The sequence below is a fragment of the Plasmodium brasilianum genome, chromosome 13 (genome assembly GCF_023973825.1).
Source record: "Plasmodium brasilianum strain Bolivian I chromosome 13, whole genome shotgun sequence".
Taxonomy (NCBI): domain Eukaryota; phylum Apicomplexa; class Aconoidasida; order Haemosporida; family Plasmodiidae; genus Plasmodium; species Plasmodium brasilianum.
Genome location: NC_090126.1, coordinates 574,557 through 598,870, shown reverse-complemented (window position 1 = coordinate 598,870; position 24,314 = coordinate 574,557). Strand labels below are relative to the sequence as shown.

General features: G+C 24.7%; 3 protein-coding genes across 3 annotated transcripts; 2 read left to right on the top strand and 1 right to left on the bottom strand.

Moving 5' to 3' along the window:
* Window positions 1–4,663: 4,663 nt before the first annotated feature.
* Window positions 4,664–7,291, top strand: MKS88_004812 (pre-rRNA-processing protein ESF1; the record flags this gene model as incomplete). The annotated part of the gene is made up of 1 exon (XM_067218018.1): window positions 4,664–7,291. The coding sequence occupies one exon, from the start codon at window positions 4,664–4,666 to the stop codon at window positions 7,289–7,291; it is 2,628 nt and encodes an 875-aa protein (XP_067071193.1).
* A 3,002-nt stretch (window positions 7,292–10,293) lies between these two features.
* On the top strand, window positions 10,294–19,598 carry MKS88_004811 (uncharacterized protein; the record flags this gene model as incomplete). The annotated part of the gene is made up of 3 exons (XM_067218017.1): window positions 10,294–11,047; window positions 11,316–11,368; window positions 11,625–19,598. 3 exons carry the CDS (start codon window positions 10,294–10,296, stop codon window positions 19,596–19,598), a joined length of 8,781 nt encoding a protein of 2,926 aa, XP_067071192.1.
* A 1,122-nt stretch (window positions 19,599–20,720) lies between these two features.
* MKS88_004810 (uncharacterized protein) lies at window positions 20,721–23,963 on the bottom strand (the record flags this gene model as incomplete). The annotated part of the gene is made up of 4 exons (XM_067218016.1): window positions 20,721–22,838; window positions 23,322–23,522; window positions 23,709–23,771; window positions 23,862–23,963. The coding sequence occupies 4 exons, from the start codon at window positions 23,961–23,963 to the stop codon at window positions 20,721–20,723; spliced, it is 2,484 nt and encodes an 827-aa protein (XP_067071191.1).
* Window positions 23,964–24,314: the final 351 nt, after the last annotated feature.

Genomic DNA, 24,314 nt, shown 5'->3' with positions numbered 1-24,314 from the left:
TGCAATATGACGATTTAAATAATATTACAAAAAATTATCATCTGTTTAAAAATAATTTTTTTTTTTTTTTTAACTTAGGAAAAATATATATGCTTAAAATAAATATTGTAGTTATCTTAAATTTGTGAAAAAAAAAAAAAAAAATGAATCTTCAATTCAAATGATATATGTACATCAATTCACGTTTACGTAAACCAATAGATTATCCTATAGTTATAAATTTACAGAACAAATAATTTTTCTCCAAACTTTTTGTGTTATCTTTATATAATTACTATTCACCGAAGTAAAATTATTCATAACATTATATTTGGAATATATATATTTTTTTTCATATTTTCATATAAAATTTTCAAAAATAGTAAAAATGATGAAAAAAATTATGCTTTCAATTTTACTATGTCTGTTGTCTTTTCAATTAAGTCATACATTTATAAAAGAAAATGGTGAAATTAATGATAAAAATGTCATATTTATGCAAATAGACAGAGATATGGTAAAATGAAACATATTGCTTCTTTTCCTTTTGTTTTGTTCCTTATTTTACTAAGCACTTGTGGCATGTATTTATAAATTTACTTTTTTTTGTTAAATACTTATATTAAATAATAATATATATATATATATATGTATATAATGGAAAATTTTAGAACGAGCCGCCTTATTCTGTAATTAACGTCTTCTACACGGAGTCACTCTTAAATGATGATTTAGTTAAAGAAATGTTAAAGACAAAAAAAATTAGTATTTTGCTTTTTGCAGCATTATAATTATTCTTCATTTCTTTTAATATGCAGATAAGGAAACAATATATTTAATTTATATATGTTACATTTCAGAGAAAACAATAGAAAAATGGAGAAAAATAAAATTCAAAATTATTTTAGAAAGGTTATATATTAAAAAATATCACAATTAAAATTTTTTTTTTTTTTTTTTAAGTGTGTTACATAAGCACGTACACATATATTTGTTACTTATCATACATTTTTTCACAAAAAAAATAATAGAATCTGTCTATAAATAAGTATTTCATGGATTACTCTACTAAGCAAGTATAAATAAATGAATCACATATATGGCTGTCTTTTTTTATTTTCAATAAATCTTTATTCATGTATAAAAAAGTTTACATCGTCGGATGATTCAATTTTGATTATATTATTTTTTATGTTTCTATTTATATTTATGCTTATATATTTATATATACCCTTACGCATTTTTGTTTTATAATATACTTTTTTACTCAGTTTTTTAAATATATTTTCATTTTAATTTATAGAAAGAACAAATGGAGTCATTAATTGGTAACTTAATAAAAAAATGAAAAGACAAAAGAAATTCAAGAAGAATGGAATTAAAAATATGGCTAGTTACATTTGTTATATAAATTGATATACAAACTTTTTTAATAATAAAAAAAAAAATAATAAATGGCCCAGATATTGCAACGGAGGAAGAATCTCATAAAGGGAATTAAACATATATATATTTATATTATATATAAGCATGTATTATATGTATATCTATTTATGTATAAATTTTCTCAACATAAATACGTATGGTTTATATATCGACAAGTTGTACTTGTTATTAATACGTTGTTATCTTCTGTAAATATAGCTGCAATTTTTTAAAACTAATAAAAAATATCTAGCTATCTTTTTTTTTTTTTTCCTTTCTAGAGAATTAAAATAAAATATTGTTTATGCATTAGTGACTATAAAATAATTATAATTTATTATTTATATCGATTTCAATTTAAGTCATAATGGGAATTTATTAGCTTAAACATCTTATATATTGAGAATATGTTAAATAGGCATCTTAGTATTACATTTAATTTATATGCATAATGTACTTATGCCAATATAAATACATACATATATACATAATACTACATACACATTTTGATTCAAAGTGAACTGCTTAAAAAATTTATGAACACATATTTTTCTTTTTCTTTGAAACATTTTATTCTCTTTTCTTCTACATATTTTTATACATCAGATTTAAGTTGATGATCTTCATTATATGGATATTAAGAAATTTTTTTTTTTTTTTGGAGAATTATTCGTAGTTAAAATTGCATCTTTTACAGGTAAAAATTCAAGCAAAAAAAAAAAAAAAAAAAAAAAAAGAGGTCTTTTGTATATATATATATATATATTTCTGCCTATATTTTTTTGTCCTTCGATAAATCAAAAAAAAAAAAAATTTCATTTATATTTTACATATTTAAAAGATTATAACTATTTTTTGATTCCCTTTAATTTCTGTTTTTTCTTAAAGGATGGCATATGAAAAATAAAAAACATTTAAAAATGCATCAATTATATTGGAAATGCGTTAATTTTTTTTTTTTTTTTTTTTGTTTAAAAGTTTAACACGAGTCAAGCATATAGAACATCCAATTACACAGACTACAAAATTAGTTTTCTTTCTTTCAACAAAAATTATAAACTACACTATACATATATTATTTAAAAAATAAATTGAATAAAAAGAGCTATTAAAGATATAAAACATATTAAGTGAAAGATTATAATTTAAAAAATATAATAATTTAGAATAATTAAATTTCACAAGCATTGTGCGTTAAAAATATTTGTAGCGTCTGTGTAGGTTCATAAAAAATAGTAGGAAACTAAATATCATTTGCATAAAATTTTTTTTTCTCTTGGAGGTAACTATGAAGTTTTTCTAGTTTTGCATTTTAATATATTATTCATAAAAGGTTTCCACAAGAAATAATAAAAGACGTATGTTTTTACCTTTTTTTCTTTTCTTTTCTTTTCATTTCTTTTTTTTTTTTTTTTTGCTATGCTATCAATAATAACATATGAAATTTTTCCTATATTAATAATTGTATTATTGAGTGTTCCTCTAATTATTCTTTGGCATTTCCTTTTTTTTTTTTTTTCGATACTAATAAATACAAACACGTGAAATGAAAAAAAAAAAAAAAAAAAAATAAAACGAAGAATACATAAAAAAAAAAAGAAAGAACAAAAACAAAAAAGTAAAAAAGAAAAACGTGTACTGTTTTTTCTTTTATGTTTTTCTTGTGTATTTATTTTTTTTTTTTTAATTTACTGTATAATAATATTTCTTTTATCAGCATATTCATAATAACATGTAAATTTTTCCATTGTTTGAGTAATAGTACTCTTTTTTTTTTAAAAAATGTGTTAAAATTTAAGTAATTCTTTTTTAAATATTGTAACATATTTTTACATACATATAAATATGTATACATGTATAATAAAATATATTCACTTATCACAGTTTCTTTTAATATGTTTCTTTCATTATTACAAAACTTGTTTTCCTTTTACTCATCCATTTTTATTGTTGTAATTATATATTTACGATTTTATATAACGCATACTTGTAAGGGTTTATTAAAGAACATTTGTAAAGTACCCATGAGCCTTTGTAAAATCATAAATAAATATGAATTTCCCCTAAGTATGTATGAAGTATGCAAGATTTATATATGTAAATATATATATATTTGTACATAAATTATAAAATAGATGAAGTAAAACACATATACACTTTATCGCAAAGTGCTACGTATTTAATTATATATATAATGTATTTAAATGTATGTATATATATATATATATATATTTTTTTTTTTTTTTTTTTTTTTTTTTTTTTTTTTTTTTGTTTATAATGATTTTGAACCTTTTTTTTTTTCTGTTTAAAAATACATATTTTCATATAAATAAATTTTACATAAAACATATGCTTAATATCATCCCCCTTTCTACGTACAATTCATACTTGTATTTTAATGTTTTTTTCTTTTTTCTTTTTTTTAATATAGAATAATGTTATGCATGAGTTTTGTTTCATTTTATACGATTTTCATTTTAAATCCATTTTTTACATAAATTATAAGATACGTACAATTTTCCCATTTTGAGAAATTATATGATACGTAGTTATTTATGTAAGCGCTTTCTTTTACGCTTGCTTTTAATTCTTTTCGTTCATTTAAGAAATTTTAAAATTTTAGAAGCACCTTTTTAAGGAAGTCGCTATTATCATTACATTACCTTATTGACATATGTGTGCACGTACTTATTTAAACATATATATATATATTATATGTACACTATTATGTACGCGTATATAACGAAGGCAAAGTACGTATTGTATCATTTTTATGCTTAATAATTCTAAATCATTTATTGTTATAAAGGTGTAATTAAACATATATATATGAATTGATCTTCGTGGAGCATGCTTATATGTAATAAATACACACTTACATACCTATATTCTTATATATACCTATATTCTTATATATACCCATATACATTTACACCTATAAACGTGTACACCTATATACATGTATACCTAAATATGCTGTGACTTTGTTTTTTTAGCAGAAATTGTGCCAATATTACCATTTAATTTACAGCGCTGAGTGTTATTTATACATCATACAAATTTATGTATTTTATATAAGTACACTATACTCATACATGTGCATATGAGAGATATTATGAAGTTTATTACGTAAAAATAAAAAAAAAAATAAAATAAAAAAAAAAATTACCGAATAAATTTTATGATATTAGGAAAGTTGTAAAACGTCTTAACGACAAACCAAAAAAAAATAAATATAGGGAAAAAGTGGTCTCCGGAAATGACTGATAATTTAATTAAAAAAAAAAAAAATGAGAAGTTATTAAAGAAGAAAAATAGGATGGAAAAGGTAAGTAGTGATGATAATAAACCTATTTATAGAAAGAAAAAAAAGGTGAAATTTAATGATTTGGAATGTGAATTAAAGGAAAAATTAAATAACATCAAAGAGGAAAAAATAAGGATAAATGATAAAGGGGAAAAAAAGAAAAAAAAAAAAAAAAAAATACATTCTACTAGTAACAATAATAATGGTAACATTAGTGGTAGTAATAATGATTATTATAATGGTAATAACAATTATGATAAAAATAATAATGTAGTAGTAGATACGAGTTCTGTTGCAGTTACGGATTATACAACTATGTTACCTCCAAGAAAAAAAATAAAAAATATGAAAAAAGAAGACAATAATGAAAGTGAAATGAAGAATGAGGATAATTTTTATTATACTCTTGATGAAGAATATACTAAGCACGAAAAAAAGAAAAGTAATGATCTTATTCAAATTAGTAAACAACTTAAGAATGGTGAGGACAATTTAACAGAAAATAAAAAAAATGTGAAATATAAAAATTCATGTAATAGCGAAGAGGATATATTAAAAAAAAAGGAAAAAAAAAGTAGTTTAAAAGAGAAAAAAAAAAAAAAAGAGAAGAATTTTATCATACAAGGTAAGAAAAATGAAGAACATAATGAAGAAGAAGTTAGTACCATGTGTAACCTAAAAAAAACAACAAAAAACAATAAAAAGGATAAAACAAAAGTGCATAATTTTTTAAAAGAAAATCATAGTAAAACTAGGAAAAATAATTTTAAAAATGATATTAAAAAACTTAGCATTTATAATAAAAATAAAGAAAATATTAAAATGACTTTCGAAGTGACCAATCGTTTTACAGTGTTAGGTTGTGACTGGGATAATATTTCGAGTGTTGATGTTTTTTACCTTTTTGAATCGTATTATAATTTTGAAAAAAGAAAAAAAAAATTTATCGATTATAGTAAAAGTAGAGCAGTTAAAAAGGTTACTATTTATACGTCCAAGTACGGAGAGAAAAAGCTTAAGTACGAGCAAGAGCATGGACCCCTAATTAATTTTGATCTTTTAAGGAGGAAAGGGGAAAATGAAGGGGCCTTATACAGAAGAAATAACTTTTTGGACTATATAAAAGATGATGAAAGTGTACAAAGTGGTCACAGTGAGGGTAATGACAAAGGTGAGGGAAGTAAAGGAAGTAACCAAGATGAAAACAATGGAGAAAATCAATCAGATGATAAAAATTTAAAAAAAAAAAAAAAAAAAAAGGCGAAAAAGAAAAGTTCAAACATAGCGAAAATTAAAAAAGAAAGAAATAATAATTGCGTTATATGGAATAGACACGTTGACGAAGAGGAAGAAGAAGAAAATGAAAAAATTCGTTTATATCAAATTCAACGGTCAAGGTACTATTTTGCGTTAGTAGAATGCTATAGTAAAGAAATAGTTGAATTTTTATATGAAGAGTTGAATGATATGGATGCAGATTTTTGTATCAATTATTTAGATCTTAGAATAATTGATGATAATTGTTCGCTTGATGACTATAAAATAAAAGAGACATGTGACAGAATTCCAGAGAATTATCAATTCCGTTATAGTATTAGCACTGCTTTGAAACATACGTATGCTAAGTCAACGTGGGATGAAAATCCTAAAAGAAAAAAATTATTATCGACAAAATTTACTGAAGAAAACTTAAGAGAATTAGATTTAAAAGAATATTTAGCCAATTCTTCCAGTGATGATGAAGATGACCATGATAAAAATATAACTCCAGTTAATAAAAATGAAATGTGCAATAAGGAACATTATAGAAAACTACTTCTGGGTGATATTATAAATGAAAATACCACACCAAATGAGAAAGAAATAAATATTGATTATTTTCCTTCGGATAATAGTAGCGAGCATAGTAGTAATAGTGACGAAGGAGAAAGAAAGGAAAAATCTGCAGATGATGGTAACAAAGAAAAGGAGTGTTCTGGGTATTTTAATAATAATGAGAAAGAGACAATAAAGAAAATCAGTGTTGCACATCTTATTAAAAAAGAAAAATTTGAAAAGATTTCAACTAATAATAAGAAAGCACAAGTCAGTAATACGAATCAGAATAATCTTACAATGAAAAGCAATAATAAGAACAATAATGAAAAAAACAAATATAAAACAAAGGGACAGCACATTATAACTGATGATGATAATAGTGATAAAGATAATGAAGTTGTTCAAGTTTTTAAAAATATATTAATAAATAAAGAGAAAAAAGAAGATAAGAAAACCCCTTGGGAAACATATTTAGATAGAGTAAGACATAAAAGGAAAATAAAGAAAAAAGCATATATAGATTCAATGAAAAAAAAAGATGAAGAAATAAAAAAAATAATAACAAAAAAAACAAATAAAAGAAAAAAAGATGCCATAATAAAAAATCAAGGAGAAAATGTTAACGAAAAAATTAACGAAAATCACCAAATCGATAGTAGATTTGCAGATTTGTATAAAAATAAAGATTTTAATTTGGATATAACAAATCCTAATTATAAGAAAACTAAATTTAATGAAGATATTCTTCAAAAAAAGTTATAAAAAGATAAAGGATAAAATAAATTTAGTTGTACAAGAAGTATGAATTAAGCAAATTAAATAATAATTCACACAGAACATATAAACTTAAAATTTATATTAAATGATTAGCAGAAAATATTTATGGAATTATTAAGGGAAAAAAAAAAAAAAAAGATTATATATGTAAAGAATAAATATATGTATATTTAGGTTGGATGAACATACATTTTTATTAATTATATTTTATTATTATTATTTTTTTAAGCATTTACCTTTGAGTTTTATTATATTATTTACAGCATTTGTTTTGTATTTCCATCCATCTATCTTTTTATCTATCCATCTATAAATTTAGTTATCTAACCATCTATTTACCTATCCATTTTTTTTTTTTTTTCATATATTTATATATGCTTTTATGCGTAAACTTTATTTTTTTTTTTAACGGAAATGCCCCATATAAACTGTATTTATGTTATGTTTTTTATTAAACTTTATTATTTTTCCTATTGCATAAAAATTTCAAACATTTATTTAAATTATTGTATTTAAATTATTGTATTTAAATTATGTATTTAAATTATGTATTTAAATTATGTATTTAAATTATGTATTTAAATTATGTATTTAAATTATACATTCAAAGAAGGTATTTTAATTGTGTGTATCCACATTAAACTTTTTTATTTCATGTGCCATCGTTCTATTTTTGAATTTATGAATTTTTAACTTGTTAAGATAAAAAATTCACTATTTATTATAATTTATATTTTTGTATACACAAAAATAGGATATGATTATGTAATAAGACAAAAGAAAAGATTAAGGCTCTTAAAGTTTTGTTTATTATAGCGTAAATTTTTCTTAAAAATACATGATCTATTTTCCATACGTATTTGTACGTTAGAACAAATTTTAAATACGAGGAATAATTGAATTCACATGTTATACATTCACCTGTCTTCATTTGAAGATGTATATATGTGCATATTATATATATATATGTATGCACACCCATGTGTACATTTTTTCGGTTTATGCGAATATACCTAAACAGACGGTTGTGAATTGCACTGTAGCAATCACGGTTTTCTTCCCCTTATTCTTTTTTTTTCTTAATTATTATGGACAAGAATTTTCTTTATTCTGTAATATTCATTAAAATAAGAAACATACGACGTATTAGTATTATTATTGTGTAGAGTATAACTCTGTGAAAAAATCTTTTGAGCGATAATACGATTGTTTTGAAGACAGTCTTTCTTTAATATGAATTATAAACATAGAAACAATAAAAGACATACAACGTATAAAAATAACTTAAAAATGAAGATTAAAAAACAGGTCATCGTATATTTAAAATTTTCTTCTTTTAATTAAAAAAATGTTTGTTAATACCACAACCATATTAGGAAAATGTACATGCATGCATACACATATATATGGATAATACGCAGAATTAAATTATTTAATTTCTAAAAATTTAAGAAAATACAAAGAAGCAAAGGAGAAAAAAAGGGAAAGAATAAAAATAGGGGAAAAAAAGAAAGATTAAGAATAAGATTAAAATGAAATATTATTTATTTAAAAGTATGAACAAAAGTAATATGCTGTGTAGTTATTCCTTTTTTTTATTGCATTTATATGAAAAGGATATGGAAATATTTATTTTGATATTTCTACACACCATGATCGTTTTTTTTTTTTTTTTTTTTTTTTTTTTTTTTTTTTTTTTTTTTTTTTTTTTTTTTTTTTTAACCATTTTGCACATTTTTTTTTTTTTTTTGCCTGTACTGTGCATGAAAAAAAATAAAATTCTTATTTTTCGTTTTTTTTTTTTTTCAGACAGAAAAAAGATAAAAAAGGAAAAAAAAAAAAATGAAAAATGTAAAATAATGGAAAGGAAATGTTTTAAATAGGAGTTTGCATATGATTTTTGCTTGTAAAATATTTCTCTTTAAATATTATTAACGTATATTATTTTAATTCTAATGTATATGCATGTTTCTTTTTTTATTTCTCCATATTTCATTCTCTTTTTTGTATACAAAGGGAACTTTTTATCAGTTCATACATATATATCGTTGTGTTAAAACGGTAGGTATGTGTGTATGTATGTATGTATGTATGTATACATATAAATGTCAAAAAAATATTTATGCGCATATATACATAAGTATGCATGTAAATATTCAGGCACAATAAATTCGATTAATGGCAATTTATGATTATGTATTTTTTTTTGCTTATGATATTATGAGTGTAGACTTATATTTTCCACTTTTTTTTTCTTCCTTTTAACATTTGTTAAAGAAAAATATAACAAAAAAAAAGAAAAAAAAAAGAAAAAAAAAAGAAAAGATAAAATGCAAAGGCAAAGGAGAACGCAAACAAAAATAAAAACAAAAACACAGATAATAGTGGTGATATAACAAATATAAATTATGCATTTAGTTGATTTCCGTTTATTTTTACGTATGTGTTATTATATAAATTAGTTGAAATTCATCCATAACTTAGCAAGTTAACAATCTTTTATTATTTTCTTTCATTTTTCTTTTTAAATATCTTTATTGCGAATAAATTTATTATAGTATAACTTTTTTATGTAATACTCAATACTTTTAAATGAAAATAAATACAGTGTATTAAATTTGTTTTTTCAGTTTACTATTATACATAGATATTTAAAAAAATCATGCATGTTATTTTTTATTTTAAAACAGGAGTAAAAAAAACCCATTAGCTTTTTATTTTATATTTTTTATTATTTTATTCGTATTTTTAAATATCCATTTGCTCGAATGAAATTAAAGCTTAATACTATTGCAGCACTAAATAATTTTGAAATGAGAGAAAAAGAAAAAAAAAAATTGAGACCTGATGTGATTTGAAATCATATTTGTTTTTTCTTTTTTTCGGTTTTTTTTTTTTTTTTTTTTTATCTCTTTCCAAGTTATTAAGATTATTAAATTTGACCATATCATAGTATATATAAATTAAAAAGTAAGACAACGAAAAGAATGAAAACGTTTACTAGAAATAGAAGTGTATATTCAAGTAGTATATCTGAAAATGAGACAAAATTAATTAATAAAAGTGAAAAAACTATTGAACATATAAAAAATAAATACAAAAATGATCAATATTCAAATTGTCTTAACATAGATAACAGTTACAAAGGTGAACAAAAGAAAAGAAAGGAAGAAAATACAGGTATAGAAATTGATACAGAGAAAGAAAAAGGAAATTGTGATAACTCAATTCTGGGTAAGTCAAATATTAAAGAAACTATAAAAAATTCGATAAATAATGGAAAAAATCTTTTCAATAAATACAAAACTTTATTCACAAAGGACAAAACAGATAACGAAGAAATAAGACAAGATATGAATGACACTGAAAAAAATAATAGTAATAATGATAGCAATAATAGCAGTAACAGTAATAATAGCAGTAACAGTAATAATAGCAGTAACAATGAAAGAAATAGTAGGAGTTATAATGTGGGGAGTGAACCCATAGTTTTCAATAAAAATAGCATATATACAACGAATAGGGGGTATGATTTAATAGATATAACAAAAAGTAGCAAATATTCTGACGTTAGAAAAGATTATAGTAATAGTAGTAATGATGAACGTAATAATAACGCATCAAATAGAAACTACAGTGAAACAGTTAGCTCTAAGAGAAAGTTTTACGCACTTGAAGAGTTAAAAACAAATAGCCATGTAGATTTAGAAATGTATGAGTCCTTGTACGTCACTAATAAAAGTAGGCAAATTAAAATTAACTTGTATTTTATTTTTTATTTTTTTTTGCTTGTATATTAAAATACGTTGATCACACGTACATGTGAGGACATACATGCATACGCATAAGCATACGAATGTATATATATATATATATATATAATATATATATATATATATATGAAATACATTGGTGTTATGATACCCCTTAGATAATTTTTCCCTTTTTCTGTTCTCCCAAAATTACGCATTGAATGTGTATCGACATAATATATTTCTTATTTTTTTAGAACACACGTATGGTAGACAGGGTTCAGAAAACATTTATAATTCTTCTAATACGGTAAGTGTCTATTCATGATAAATACGATGCGTATTTTTGTTACAGACTGTTTCTTATTTTTTTATTATTATACTATTTACACAGTTTACACTGTTTAATTTTGTTTTTTTTATCATTATTAGTATTGTTCCTATTATTCTTATATGTGTAATCACATAAGTGTATATATACACTTCTTGCTCTGTGTAAATGTGTACTTATTACCTTTAGTGTGTAGTGTTACATTTTGTTAATATTCATTTTTTGAAATTTTCAGGATACTAAAGAAAATAATAATGGCAATTCAATTTTAATAGACTGTGATAATATAAAGAAAGAGGACAAGAAAATGAATAACTACGAATTTTATAAAAACAACATAAATAATGGAGAATATTTAGGTAATGTGAAAGGGAACAATATAAAGAATGTGTTTGTTAGAAATGATGATAATAAAAGATGGATCGAAGAAAATAAGGAAACAAATTTTAACTTTCCATATAGTAATAGAACATATAAAGAGAATATAAACAATAATCATGATAATGTATATAAAAATAATATTAGGTATAATTCTACTACTGTTGATATTCCGAAACCTAATAATAATTCAAATAAAATAGATATTAATTTGTTATATAATAATAATATAGAGAAATTGAATAGCAACTTATCCGCTTACAATGATTCAAATAAAATAGCTCAACTGCAGGAGAAATACAATAATAATTTTATTTATGAAAAAGAGTATCCTGTTCATATAAATGATATTAAGGAAAAAGCAAGTAGTAAAATCAAGAAGGACATCAGTGCTACCTATGCTAATAATTTGGCCTTATACAACAATAATGCCAACAACAATAATTTCAACAACAATAATAATAACACTAACAACAATAATAATAACACTAACAACAGTAACAACAATAACAACAATAACAACAATGACAACAATAACAACAATAACAACAATAACAACAATGACAACAATAACAACAATAACAACAATAACAACAATAATATTAACGGTGGTAACGACAACATCTCGAAAAATGAGTTAAGAAGTAGCTTTTTAAACAACATAGTAAATAGCAGGAATATGAAAGAGGGGAATTGTATAAAGGACAAGAAAGGTTCAAATGAAAAAGAATTGGAGTTTTTTAATCGATTTAATTATAACAGTGATGGTAGGAATAAAGGGATGAACAATACAGATGTGAATAATAAAAAGCAGAAAATTCTAGAGAATCTGATGAATATTAACACAAACTATGATGAAGACAAAAGTAAAACTAATTTGAATATGAATGACATAAAAAGAAATTATTTGGATAATTTTTATAGAAATAAAAATATAAATAAGTTCGAGTATAAAAATGCTCATCATAAACGTTCCAGTTCTAGCAATGTGGATATGGGAAGACAAGAAAATGAGAAAATTAGTAATTACTTAAATTATGCTGATGATACACAAGCTAGAATAAATTACTACAATGAAAGAGGATCGGGGAATATTTCAGCATATGAAAGATATCTGCAGTTAAAAAATGACAATAGTAATAAAAGTAAAAATAATAATAACACGAACTCGAATAGTAACGGTAACTTCATGAGTAACAATGTAAATGATATAAACGCCAAAGAGATAAATCGCAATACTAACATTAACAGAGATCCGATGAACAATAATAGAGGCGACAATAATAATAGAGACAACAGTAACAGGGGAAATAACAACGTTAATTATAATGTTAATCATAATGTTAATCATAATGTTAATAATAATGTTAATCATAATGTTAATAATAATGTTAATCATAATGTTAATAATAATGTTAATCATAATGTTAATAATAATGTTAATCATAGTGTTAATCCTAATGTTATTCATAATGATAATCATAATGTTAATCCTAATGTTATTCACAATGATAATCATAATGTTAATCCTAATATTAATCCTAATGTTAAAAATAATGTTAATCATAATGTTATTCATAATGATAATCATAATGTTGATCATAATGTTGATCATAATGTTGATCATAATGCCGATCATAATGCTAATCATAATGTTAATCCTAGTGCTAACTATAATTATAATCCTAATGTTAATGTCAATAGGAGCGGAAGTAACTCGAGAAATAACAACGATCTGGCAAATCTGGGACACCTCGATTTGAATGAAATAAGAAAAAAACACTTTAACACTTTTAACAACAACACAGAAAACGAATCAAAATATTTAAATAAAAGAGAAAACTATTTTGAGGATAAAACAGAAAGTTATACCCTAAATGTCATAAATGAAAGGAACAAGATGTCACATTTATTAAATAATTATGAAGATTTATATTCTTTTGATAAAAATATAAAAAAAAAGAATGACATTAAAAACATTGTATGTGTATGTCAAGCGAGTAAGCAAATGGCTCGATTACAACTACACATGGAAGAGAGCAGACAGATGTTAGAAACAGAAAAGAATTTACTGAAAAAGAAAAAAGATAATTTTGAAAAGAAAGTAGAAATGTTAGCGGAAAAAGAAAAAGAAATAGATAAGATCCATTCACAAATTAAAGATAAAGAAATAACTATTGATAAAAAAAAGAACGAAATTGAAGAAAAAGAAAAATATGTGAATTCTATAAAATGTAAATATGACAATGCCCAGAAAGAATTGCTTGACAAAATGAATGAGTGTATTACTATTGAAAATAAATGTAAAAATAAATTATATGAATACGATGAAAAGTTTGGTCAATTTAATAAAAAAATAAAAGAAATGGAAGAACGAGAGAAGGATATAGAAAATGAAAGAAAAAGTATGGAAAGAAAAGAAAAAATGTTAAATAATAATAAAAAAGAATTAGAAGAAGAGAAATTATTAAATATAAAAGAAAAGAATGAACTTGAAATGTTAAAAAAGGAATTAGAATCCCTAGAAAAAGAGAAAAAAAAAATTATAGAATGTGAATATAACAATTTGCATAATAAAGAAGAAGAATTAAGACGAAATGAAAGAAGTAATTTGATAAAAGAAAATGAACTAAAAAGTAGAATAGACAAGTACAATGAATTAATCGATGAATTAAATAAAAATAAGAAGGAGTTAGAAAATGATAAAATGAAAATTTTAGACAACATGCAAGAAGAAAGGATGAAGTTGCTTAACGAAAAGAATAACCTGAAAAAGGAAAAGGATAATGAGATAAATTATATGAAGGAGGAATTAAAAAAAGAAAGATCACTTATGATTGAAGATGTAGAGAAGATGAAAATAATTATGCTAGAGGACATTGAAAACACGAAAAATGGAATGCTACAAAATATGGATAAAGAAAGTAACAAGTTAAGAGAAGAATTAGAAAATGAAAAAAGATTGATGATAAAAAATGTAGAGGATGAAAAGGAACAATTTAAAGATTATATAGAAAAGAAGTGCAAGGAAAATCTTCAAAATGAAAAATTGTTGTTAGAAAAAAAATACGAAGAGGAGAATAACAAACTACAGAACGAAATGGCAAATGAAAGAATGAAGTTTGTTAAAGATAGAGATAATTTTGAACAACAAAAAAAGATATATGAAGAGGAATTTCGAGAAAAATGCGAGAAATATGAAGAAAGTATACAGAAAAAATATGTAATGTTAGAAGAAGAAAAAAATAAAATGAAATATCTTATAATGAAAGAACAAGAAGAATTAGAGAATTATAAAAAGAGTGTGTATCTAGATATAGAAGAGGAGAAAGATAAGTTGTATGTGCAACAAGAAAAGTTAAATTTAGAAAAAGAAAATTTATTAGTAGAAAAAGAGCAAATTGAAATAGAGTTAAAAAATTATAAGAATTTTAAGGAAAAAGAAGAAAATGACATAAAAATTAGAATTATAAATTTATCACAACAACAAGAAGATTTAAATAAAGAGAAGGAAAATTTAGAAAAAGAAAAAGAAGAATTAGAAAAAAGAAAATATGATTTAGATGAAAGAGAGGAAGGATTAAATAATGACAAGCTTCAAATGGAACAATCACGTAAAATATTTGACGAACAACTTGATAAAATAAAAAGGAATAAGGAAGAATTACTGAATTATGATAAAGAATTAAAGACAAAGGAAATAGATTTAATTGAAAAGGAAAAGGAGCATAATAAGAAAGAAGATGAACTGAGTAAAAAAAAGGAAAAATTAAACAAGTTTGATAGCGAACTTAGAGAATATAGTGAAAAGTTACAGGCTAGAGAAAAAAAACTTAAAGAAAAAAAAAACGAATTGCAAAAAGTGAAAGATCAATTGGTTAATTATAAAAATAGTTTAAAAGAAAAAGATGCGCAATTTCAAATGATTGAGAAGCGAGAAAAAGAGTTGTTAGATGAACAAACAGTTATTCACATAGATAGAAACAGTTTAGAAGTAGAGAAAAAACAATTTCTGTTAATGAAGGAAAAGCATGAAAAAGATACTGAATTTATACAAGAACAGTTGAAATTATTACATGAACAGTTAAAAAATAAAGAAAAATCTCTTAAGGAGAAGGAAAATGAAGTAAATTTATTAAATAAATTACAAGATTGTCGAAGTAAGAGTGGAAAAGGTGCTATTATATCATTAAAAAATCTTGAAAATAGAAAATATAGTTCTAATTTATCTAGAATAAGTAATTCTAAAAATAAGGTGAAAGTTAAAATTATCGGTAAAAATAAGTTAGACATAATAAAAAGAAGAAATAGAAAAAAAAGTATAAATTTTAACTACAACAATTTGGAAATCAATAATAGTATTCAATATATTGATAGTATGATTAATGAAAATTTCAAAAATAAAACTTTTTTAAAATATAAGAATAATAACTTAGGATTATCAGATGCGAATTTCACATCTGATGAAATGGGCAATCACAAGAGCACACATCCTAAAAGTAATAGTAATAGTAAAAACAATATTAATAACAATATAGAGTCTAAATATTTGAATGATAAGGAGTTGAATTATGATAAGAACTCAGCGCAAATAGATATGATATATGACAATATTAACGATAAGAAATGTAAGGATATGTGGAAAAACAATAATAAAAAAAAATATATTGCTGATTACGCGGTTAATGTGATAGATGGTGTTGGATTTGGTACCACCAATAATAATAATGAGAACAAATCATTCAAGAACAATTACTCTAGTGAGACTAATAATAGGGGTAATCATAGCAATATGTATACAAAGTCCAGGTATGACTTTGAAAAGGATTCATATAATGCATCTAACATGCACAATGCGATTACTGACAGTCGATCGTCGAACAGTAATTATATGAACGAAGCAGCAGATGAGAACACAACCAATTATAAAAAACGCGATGATGTCATTTATTCCGACACGAATGAATATTTCGGAAGCAATAATAATAATGATGGTAATAATAATAATAATGATGATGATGATGGTAGTAATAATAACAACAGAAGTAATAATAACAACAGTAGTAATAATAACAACAGAAGTAATAATAACAACAGTAGTAATAATAACAACAGTAGTAATAAAAATAATGACATTGTTGATAATAAAAACTATTTTAATACCCAGAACAGCAGAAAATATAATAACGGTATGGGGAAAATGTCTTCTCGGAATTTTGTATTGAAAGAAGGGAATATTGGGAGTACAAATTTAAGTAACGACAATTACAATCAGGGTTACAAAGATGACGATAATAATCGCGATATAAAAAACGGAGGAAATAATGGAGGTGAATATCACAATGTTGAAGGGAACAATAGCATGAACAATCATGTAAACAGGAATAATGTGCGGGGTGAGCACAACAACCAGAATAATTATGGGAATAACATGAATGCACTGGAAGGTGCTGAAAATGAGGCAGACAGGAATGGTTACAACAGTAATAGCAATAACAAGCAGAGTAGCAATAACGGTAATATGTACAAGTATAGTAATAACAGGGTACAGAATAACATTAGGGAATACCTAAATAGCGACAAGTATAATAACAGTTATAATATAAACCATTTAAGCACAAACATAAAGATGGGGAATAGCAATTTTAATGATACGTTACATTCGGGTGGTGGTTCATGTGTAGGTTTCAAAGAGAAAAAAGAGCACGAACATGGCAATATTATGTCATCATTAAATGTAAATAATTTAATAGAATCAGATCTTATTGATGTAAGAAGTAATTATGAATATTATCCTAATAATCGAAATAATAAACAGGACACGGGAGATCATACTCATGATAAAGGTGCAGGTGATAAACATAATGATAAGAGAGGAGAAAATAATTATAATGGGGACGATACTAACTATGAGGGGGGAGTAAATAATTATAAGGAGAATGATGTGAACTATAAGGGGAACCATACTGATGATAGGTTGATAGAGAATTATGAATATAACGATTCAACCATGTTAGAATATGATAATTTTAAAGAAAATGACCCAAATAAAAATACCATATGTATTGATAATATTAATAAGAACATTAATTGCATTAATAATGATGTAGATAATATAAATAACAACATTAATAACATTAATGATAATCTTCATAAAATTAGTAGTACTGTACATTTCATTAAGGATGATCATATGAATAGAAAAAATCAAGTTTCATTAAACAAAATAGACAATTTAGTAAACAAAAATATGCAATCGATAAATCATATATCAAGCTTTATGCAAAGCAGTAGAAAAAAAACTATGCCATTAAATAAAGAAGTTACAAATTTTAAGAATTCAAACGCGTTTAACGATGAGAAAAATAATAAGGATGGAAAGTCTTATAAGGATTATAGCGACAAACTAAAAAAAGAAAATAATTTTGATGAATTTTTGGAGGAGGTGAATTGTCAAAAATATGCTAATAGTACATATACTGAAAAAGTAGATGATGAATATTGCTCAAATGTGGAAAACATTTTGACGAATAAAAATATGGACGATTCGTATCAGTATAATAAGGATGTATATAATAACAGTGGTGAGGATGTCAGTGGAAAACGAGGTGATCAGGTAGCGAACAACAACAGCAACGTGGTCAGAAGCAACAGCAGAAGCAACAACAGTAATAACGCTGGAAATAATAATAATGGTTACGAAAGTAGAAATAATAAGAACGCTGTTATGATACCGTCTGCACCACTTGCTCATAACAATACGAAAATAAATCAAGCAAATGGATACAGTAGTGATAGTGACATACTGCGCAATCATAACCATATATTGGAAAACGAAGAGGAAAAACTGAGAAGACTTAATTCACACACAGCTATTACTTGTGATCATGAAGGCAAATTGAAAACTCGTAACTACAGTAGTAACATATATTACAATGGTAATAATAATAATTATAACAACTACGAAAAGAGCTATGATAAGAAGCATGACAACAATTATGATAACAATTATGACGACTATGACAATACTTATAACGGTAGTTATAATAATGATGATCGTGATGATGCACGGATATATAGAGGTAATGAAAAACATATCGTGAAAAATAGAAATCAAAATATCATCTCTACTAATAAAGATAATGATAGGAATGAATATAAAAATAATACAATATATCTTAAAGCGGCAAATCCGAATAATGAATTGTTGGTAAAAGAAAAAAATAAAGCTAATTTTATGAGTTTAGAAAAGAGTAACTACTTCCATAAAAATAAAAATAATAATAGAAATAACGGCAGTAATGATAACAGTAATGATAGCAATAATGATACCAATAATGATAATAGTGCATGTAACAAAAATGTATTCAATACTTTGAAAAATCATCATATAAATGCACCTAATTTAGAGAGTGAACATAAAAATGTAAACGTAAATGTAAATAAACATAGTAACAGTAATGATAAATCAAATATGCTAGGGAAAAATGCGAACAAAAATGGGAACAAAAATGCGAACATGGTAAGGATAAAAGGTTTTATGAAAGAAATACAAAATTCGAAGGAGTCACGTAACAACAACAATAACGACAACAGTAGAAGTAACACTCGTGGTGGTAGTAATAATAAACAGAGCAACTATGTAAATTACAACAACAATAAATACCTGAATTCTAAAGATGTTTCCAATAATGGCGTCCAACGAAGCAACAACAGTAACAACAGCAACAGCAAAAACAGCAAAAACAACATAATAGAACAGCTTGATAAGACCTTGCTGAATAAATCAATAATGATAAATAAACAGAAAAAGAAAATGGACAAAAACTAGTACTCCTAAAACTGGGTCAACTGCAAGAATTAATTATAAGTGTACAAAAAAAAAAAAAAAAAAAAAAAAAAAAACTAATTGGACCATTTGCTATGTCGTCATTTCACTACTACTGCACAATTTCTATAATTCTATAAGTTTTTATGTAATAACTATGACGTATCATGTATTTTAAAAAGGGAAATGTAGTTGTATGATAAGAAGTGAGACGATATTTGTTTTTTAAGCGCAACAAGACAGTGGTGAATATATACATATATTATATATGTATATGCTAATATTTAACATTTAAAAGCGTTAGTGAACGTTCAAAACGAGAATGATAAATGTTTAGCATAAATTTATTTTTATTTCTAATTTTTAAAAGGTAAAAATATATAGTATACTCCTTTTATTTTATTTTATTTTATTTTATTTATTTATTTATTTATTTTTTTATTTATTTATTTTTTTTTTTCTCTCTTTTTTGAATCATTTTATGTTTTATAATATGCCGGAAGGAACTACATTTTATTAAATTTGTACATATATAAAAATATGCGTACTCAAAGGGTACGTGTGTCCATGTGATAAAACCAGTCGTTATGAAAAGTAAAAAAAATAATGTTTGATAATTACACATTTAAAGTATCTTCTAATCATTTTAATAAAAATTATAATTTTCCATGTTATTAAAAATTTGTTTTTACGTTCAATGTGAGAAACATGTATAAATGAGTATAAAAAGCGGCACCTTTTTTAAGTTATAAATGTGTTTCTTATGTACTACTTTTTTTACTGTGTTTTTTTCTTTTTTAAATATAATTTTTTTTTAAATACAGTTTAGTATATATATATATTGTTAAAAAAATAATGTATTTACGAATACAGAGATTTTCCTAATAACTCGGAAAAAGAATGCATGCCCTTAATGATAGTTGGCACTTGATCATTAATTTATTTTTTAGTCCTCCTCCAAACGAGAAGACTTTGAGACTAGAAGTCAGTGCCCACATTACGCACATGCATACACACACACACATATATACGTGCATGTGTCGATAATGCCATATTTTGCGTTTTTCCAGGGAGACTGCTATTTTTGTATATATTTAAGGGGTCTCGCCAGTAGAACTTATTTTTCTACTTTTTTTTTTTTATATTGTCGGTCATATAATTTATTAGGTCTTGAATATTATGTGATTCTGACTTCTCATTTCCCTTACTATTAAATTCTTTATTTTTCCTACCTGAAAAGCTGTCCATATATATGGAACTAACAATAGGCTCATAATTTTTTAGCATATTAAATTCTTCAGCATAATTTTCAAAGGTGTTCATTCTTTCGATTGGTATGCTATATTCATTATGATAATTAATAAACGTTTGAAATGATTCTGAATCGATTGTATCTTTCTTTTCGTTCAAACTTTTGATATACTCATATTCATATTCATCAGAATTATTGCTCTGCTCATTCAGATGAAGATTTGTTGCATCTCTCTGCGCATCAGGTACCTCCTTTTGTACTTGATCATTCATGTTATTGTCTTTATCATTATGTACACTTGAACTATATTGTTTAAGCATATTATATTCAATTTTATTGCCATTATTATCATTAAAAATATTTTCATCATTCAGTATAATCTCTTCATTAATTTCTTTTGCTGTTTGGTTATCATCAAAATCATCATAATTCCCACTAAAATAGCTGGATATATTAAAATTTATATTGTTTTCTATTACTTCCTCTAGTTCTTCAACTCCTTTTTTTAAAATATAATGATTTTCTATATTTTCACAGATGTCTCTTTTTTCTAATAGTGTACTTATTCGATCATGTAATATACTAGAACCGACAATATTCGTATAATTTTCTCTTGCTCCTTGATCATATAAATTTTCTATATTTTTTTCATTATTTAAATATTCATAATTATTGCTTAAAAGGCTACTCTTTAAAGTGTGCACCTCTGCTAATGTATTTTTATTACTCAAAAGCCTTTGTATATTGGCTTCACTTATTGGTTCATCCCTATTATCATTTTCCTCTGAATTTTTTTCACATATTGATTCATATACTCTTTTGTCTTTCGATTTTGCGAAGTTACTCTCCTTTTCTTCTTCTTCTTCTTCTTCTACTTCTACTCCTACTACATCTTCTACTCCTACTACTACTACGTCTTCTACTTCTACTCCTACTACGTCTTCTACTTCTACTCCTACTACGTCTTCTGCTCCTACTCCTACTACGTCTTCTACTTCTACTCCTACTGCGTCTTCTACTTCCACTCCTACTGCGTCTTCTACTTCCACTCCTACTACGTCTTCTACTTCCACTCCTACTACGTCTTCTATTTCTACTCCTACTACGTCTTCTACTTCTACTCCTACTGCGTCTTCTACTTCTACTCCTTCCACTACTCCTTCAAATTCATTGCTGCGAGGCTCATCATTCTGATAGCAGTGATTTATATTATATTCCCCCCTTCGTAGGAACATATGTCCTATATCTTCACTGTTTTCAGTGTATTTATTTTTTTGCCTTTCCTTTTCATGTAACGCATATTCATTCTCATTCTCAAGTTGATCGTGATAAAAATATTCATTCACTTGAGATGTATTTTTTCTCTTCATCTCCTCCGCTTCTTCATCCACCTCTTCATCCACCTCTTCATCCACCTCTTCATCCACCTCTTCATCCACCTCTTCATCCACCTCTTCATCCGCCTCTTCATCCACCTCTTCATCCGCCTCTTCATCCGCCTCTTCATTCGCCTCTTCATCCGCCTCTTCAACTACTTTCTGTTCATCTCGATGTTGTGCTTCTGCTTCTCTCTGTCTGTTTACTTGATAAAATTTCTTTCCATAACTTTTGCCGTTCGAACTCTCTACCTTTTCATTAATTCTTTTTCCTTTTTCGGGTAACCTACTACCTTTTCCATTTAAAAATTCGTTGTATTCATTTATATGCGGAACAGTATTACGTTTAATTAAAGATTTCTTTTCATTTGATTTATATAATTTATTACTTTTCTTATTGTATGAATAGACATTTTCCTCATTCTGATCAAGGATTATACTTGCATAAATTTCACTTACATTTATATTGCATATATTATCTATGTCTAAAATGTTTCTCTCATTAACTTGCTTTTCTTTTTTACACGTCTCAACTGTTGGGCTATTTGTGTATTCAATTTTTTTTTCTAATAATTTGTTTATATTTTTATCGGAAATAATCATATACACATGTTCCTTCAAAAGGAAAAAGAAGAAAACATGGTGAATAAATAAATACACAAATGAGCATATGAACAAATGAACAAATGAGCATATAAACAAATGAGCATATAAACAAATGAACAAATGAACAAATAAACAAATGAACGAATAAACATATAAACAAATGAACAAATAAACAAATGAACAAATGAACAAATAAACATATAAACATATAAACAAATGAACAAATGAACAAATAAACATATACACAAATGAACAAATGAACATATAAAGAAATAAACGGATACATTCGTATATATAACACACAGGAAAATGTACATACGTACAATATATATATATATATATATATATATATATATGTACGTATAATCATAGATAAATTAATCATGTAAAAGAAAAAAAAGTACGGAAAACAACAAAATATGGCAGCGCACATTTTATCAGTTCTTCCCTTAAATTTATTTTATTATTCCATTATACATGTAATTTAATCACTTGTCTTTCCTTTTCATCAATTTCTTCTTTCTTTTGTAGCAAATTCTTGAACACCTTATAAATGCACTGATAATATTCTTGTTCATATAAAAATATATCTGCAAAATAGGTGTTGTATAGCTCCCTTGTTTTTTCTAAACGCTCTAATTCAAATTCTTCTCTCTTTTTGCTTAATTCGCTATATAGCTGTTCCTTTTCCTTCTAAAATGTAACAGAATAAGATAAAACGATAAAATAATATATGTGCATTGGTGGGTTAGTACGTACATTAATGGGTAAATATGTACATTCGTGCGTAAAATTATGAATTTTTCTTTTTTGCTTCATCGGCTTATAATACGAAGAACATGAACTTAAATCAAACATTACAAAAGCTATGTTACGTACGTTAAACAAGTATCTGTCTATATACTGTTCTTTTTTCTTTTTCTCGAAAGACGACTTTAGTCCCTGGGAAATTTTATTAAAATGGGTAAGGATGTTTATCACTTCATCGTTTTTAACTTCATTATTTTTCTTTTTTCATTTTTTCAGTTTTACATTTTTCAGCTCTTTCAATTTTTTTAATTTTTTTTTGTATTTTTCAATTAGGTAGGAGCATTTTATTTGGATTAGATAATCAGAGCCAAATTTCAGAAACATTTCTTCCCCTCCTTAAAAGTCTATACAATTAGATAAAATATGTGCTTGAAATATGAAAATTTCTTTGCATTATATTTATACGTGAACGTTTGTGCTTTTATTATGTATTATATCAAAACTGTTGTGCTTTATTTTCCCGTAAGTATAACAATGTCTTCGCATGAGTTTGTTCATATGTATGTATAAGTGTGCATATGATAATGTCTCTTAATTATAATAAAGGTTCATGTATTATTTTAAAAAAGTATGAAGCAAAATCAGAAGATCAGTCGAATAAATAAGGCGCGATTATTCGATTTTCTTCTTTCTATTCTGCTTTCTCTTCCTCTTCTTCTTCTTCTTCTTCTTCCT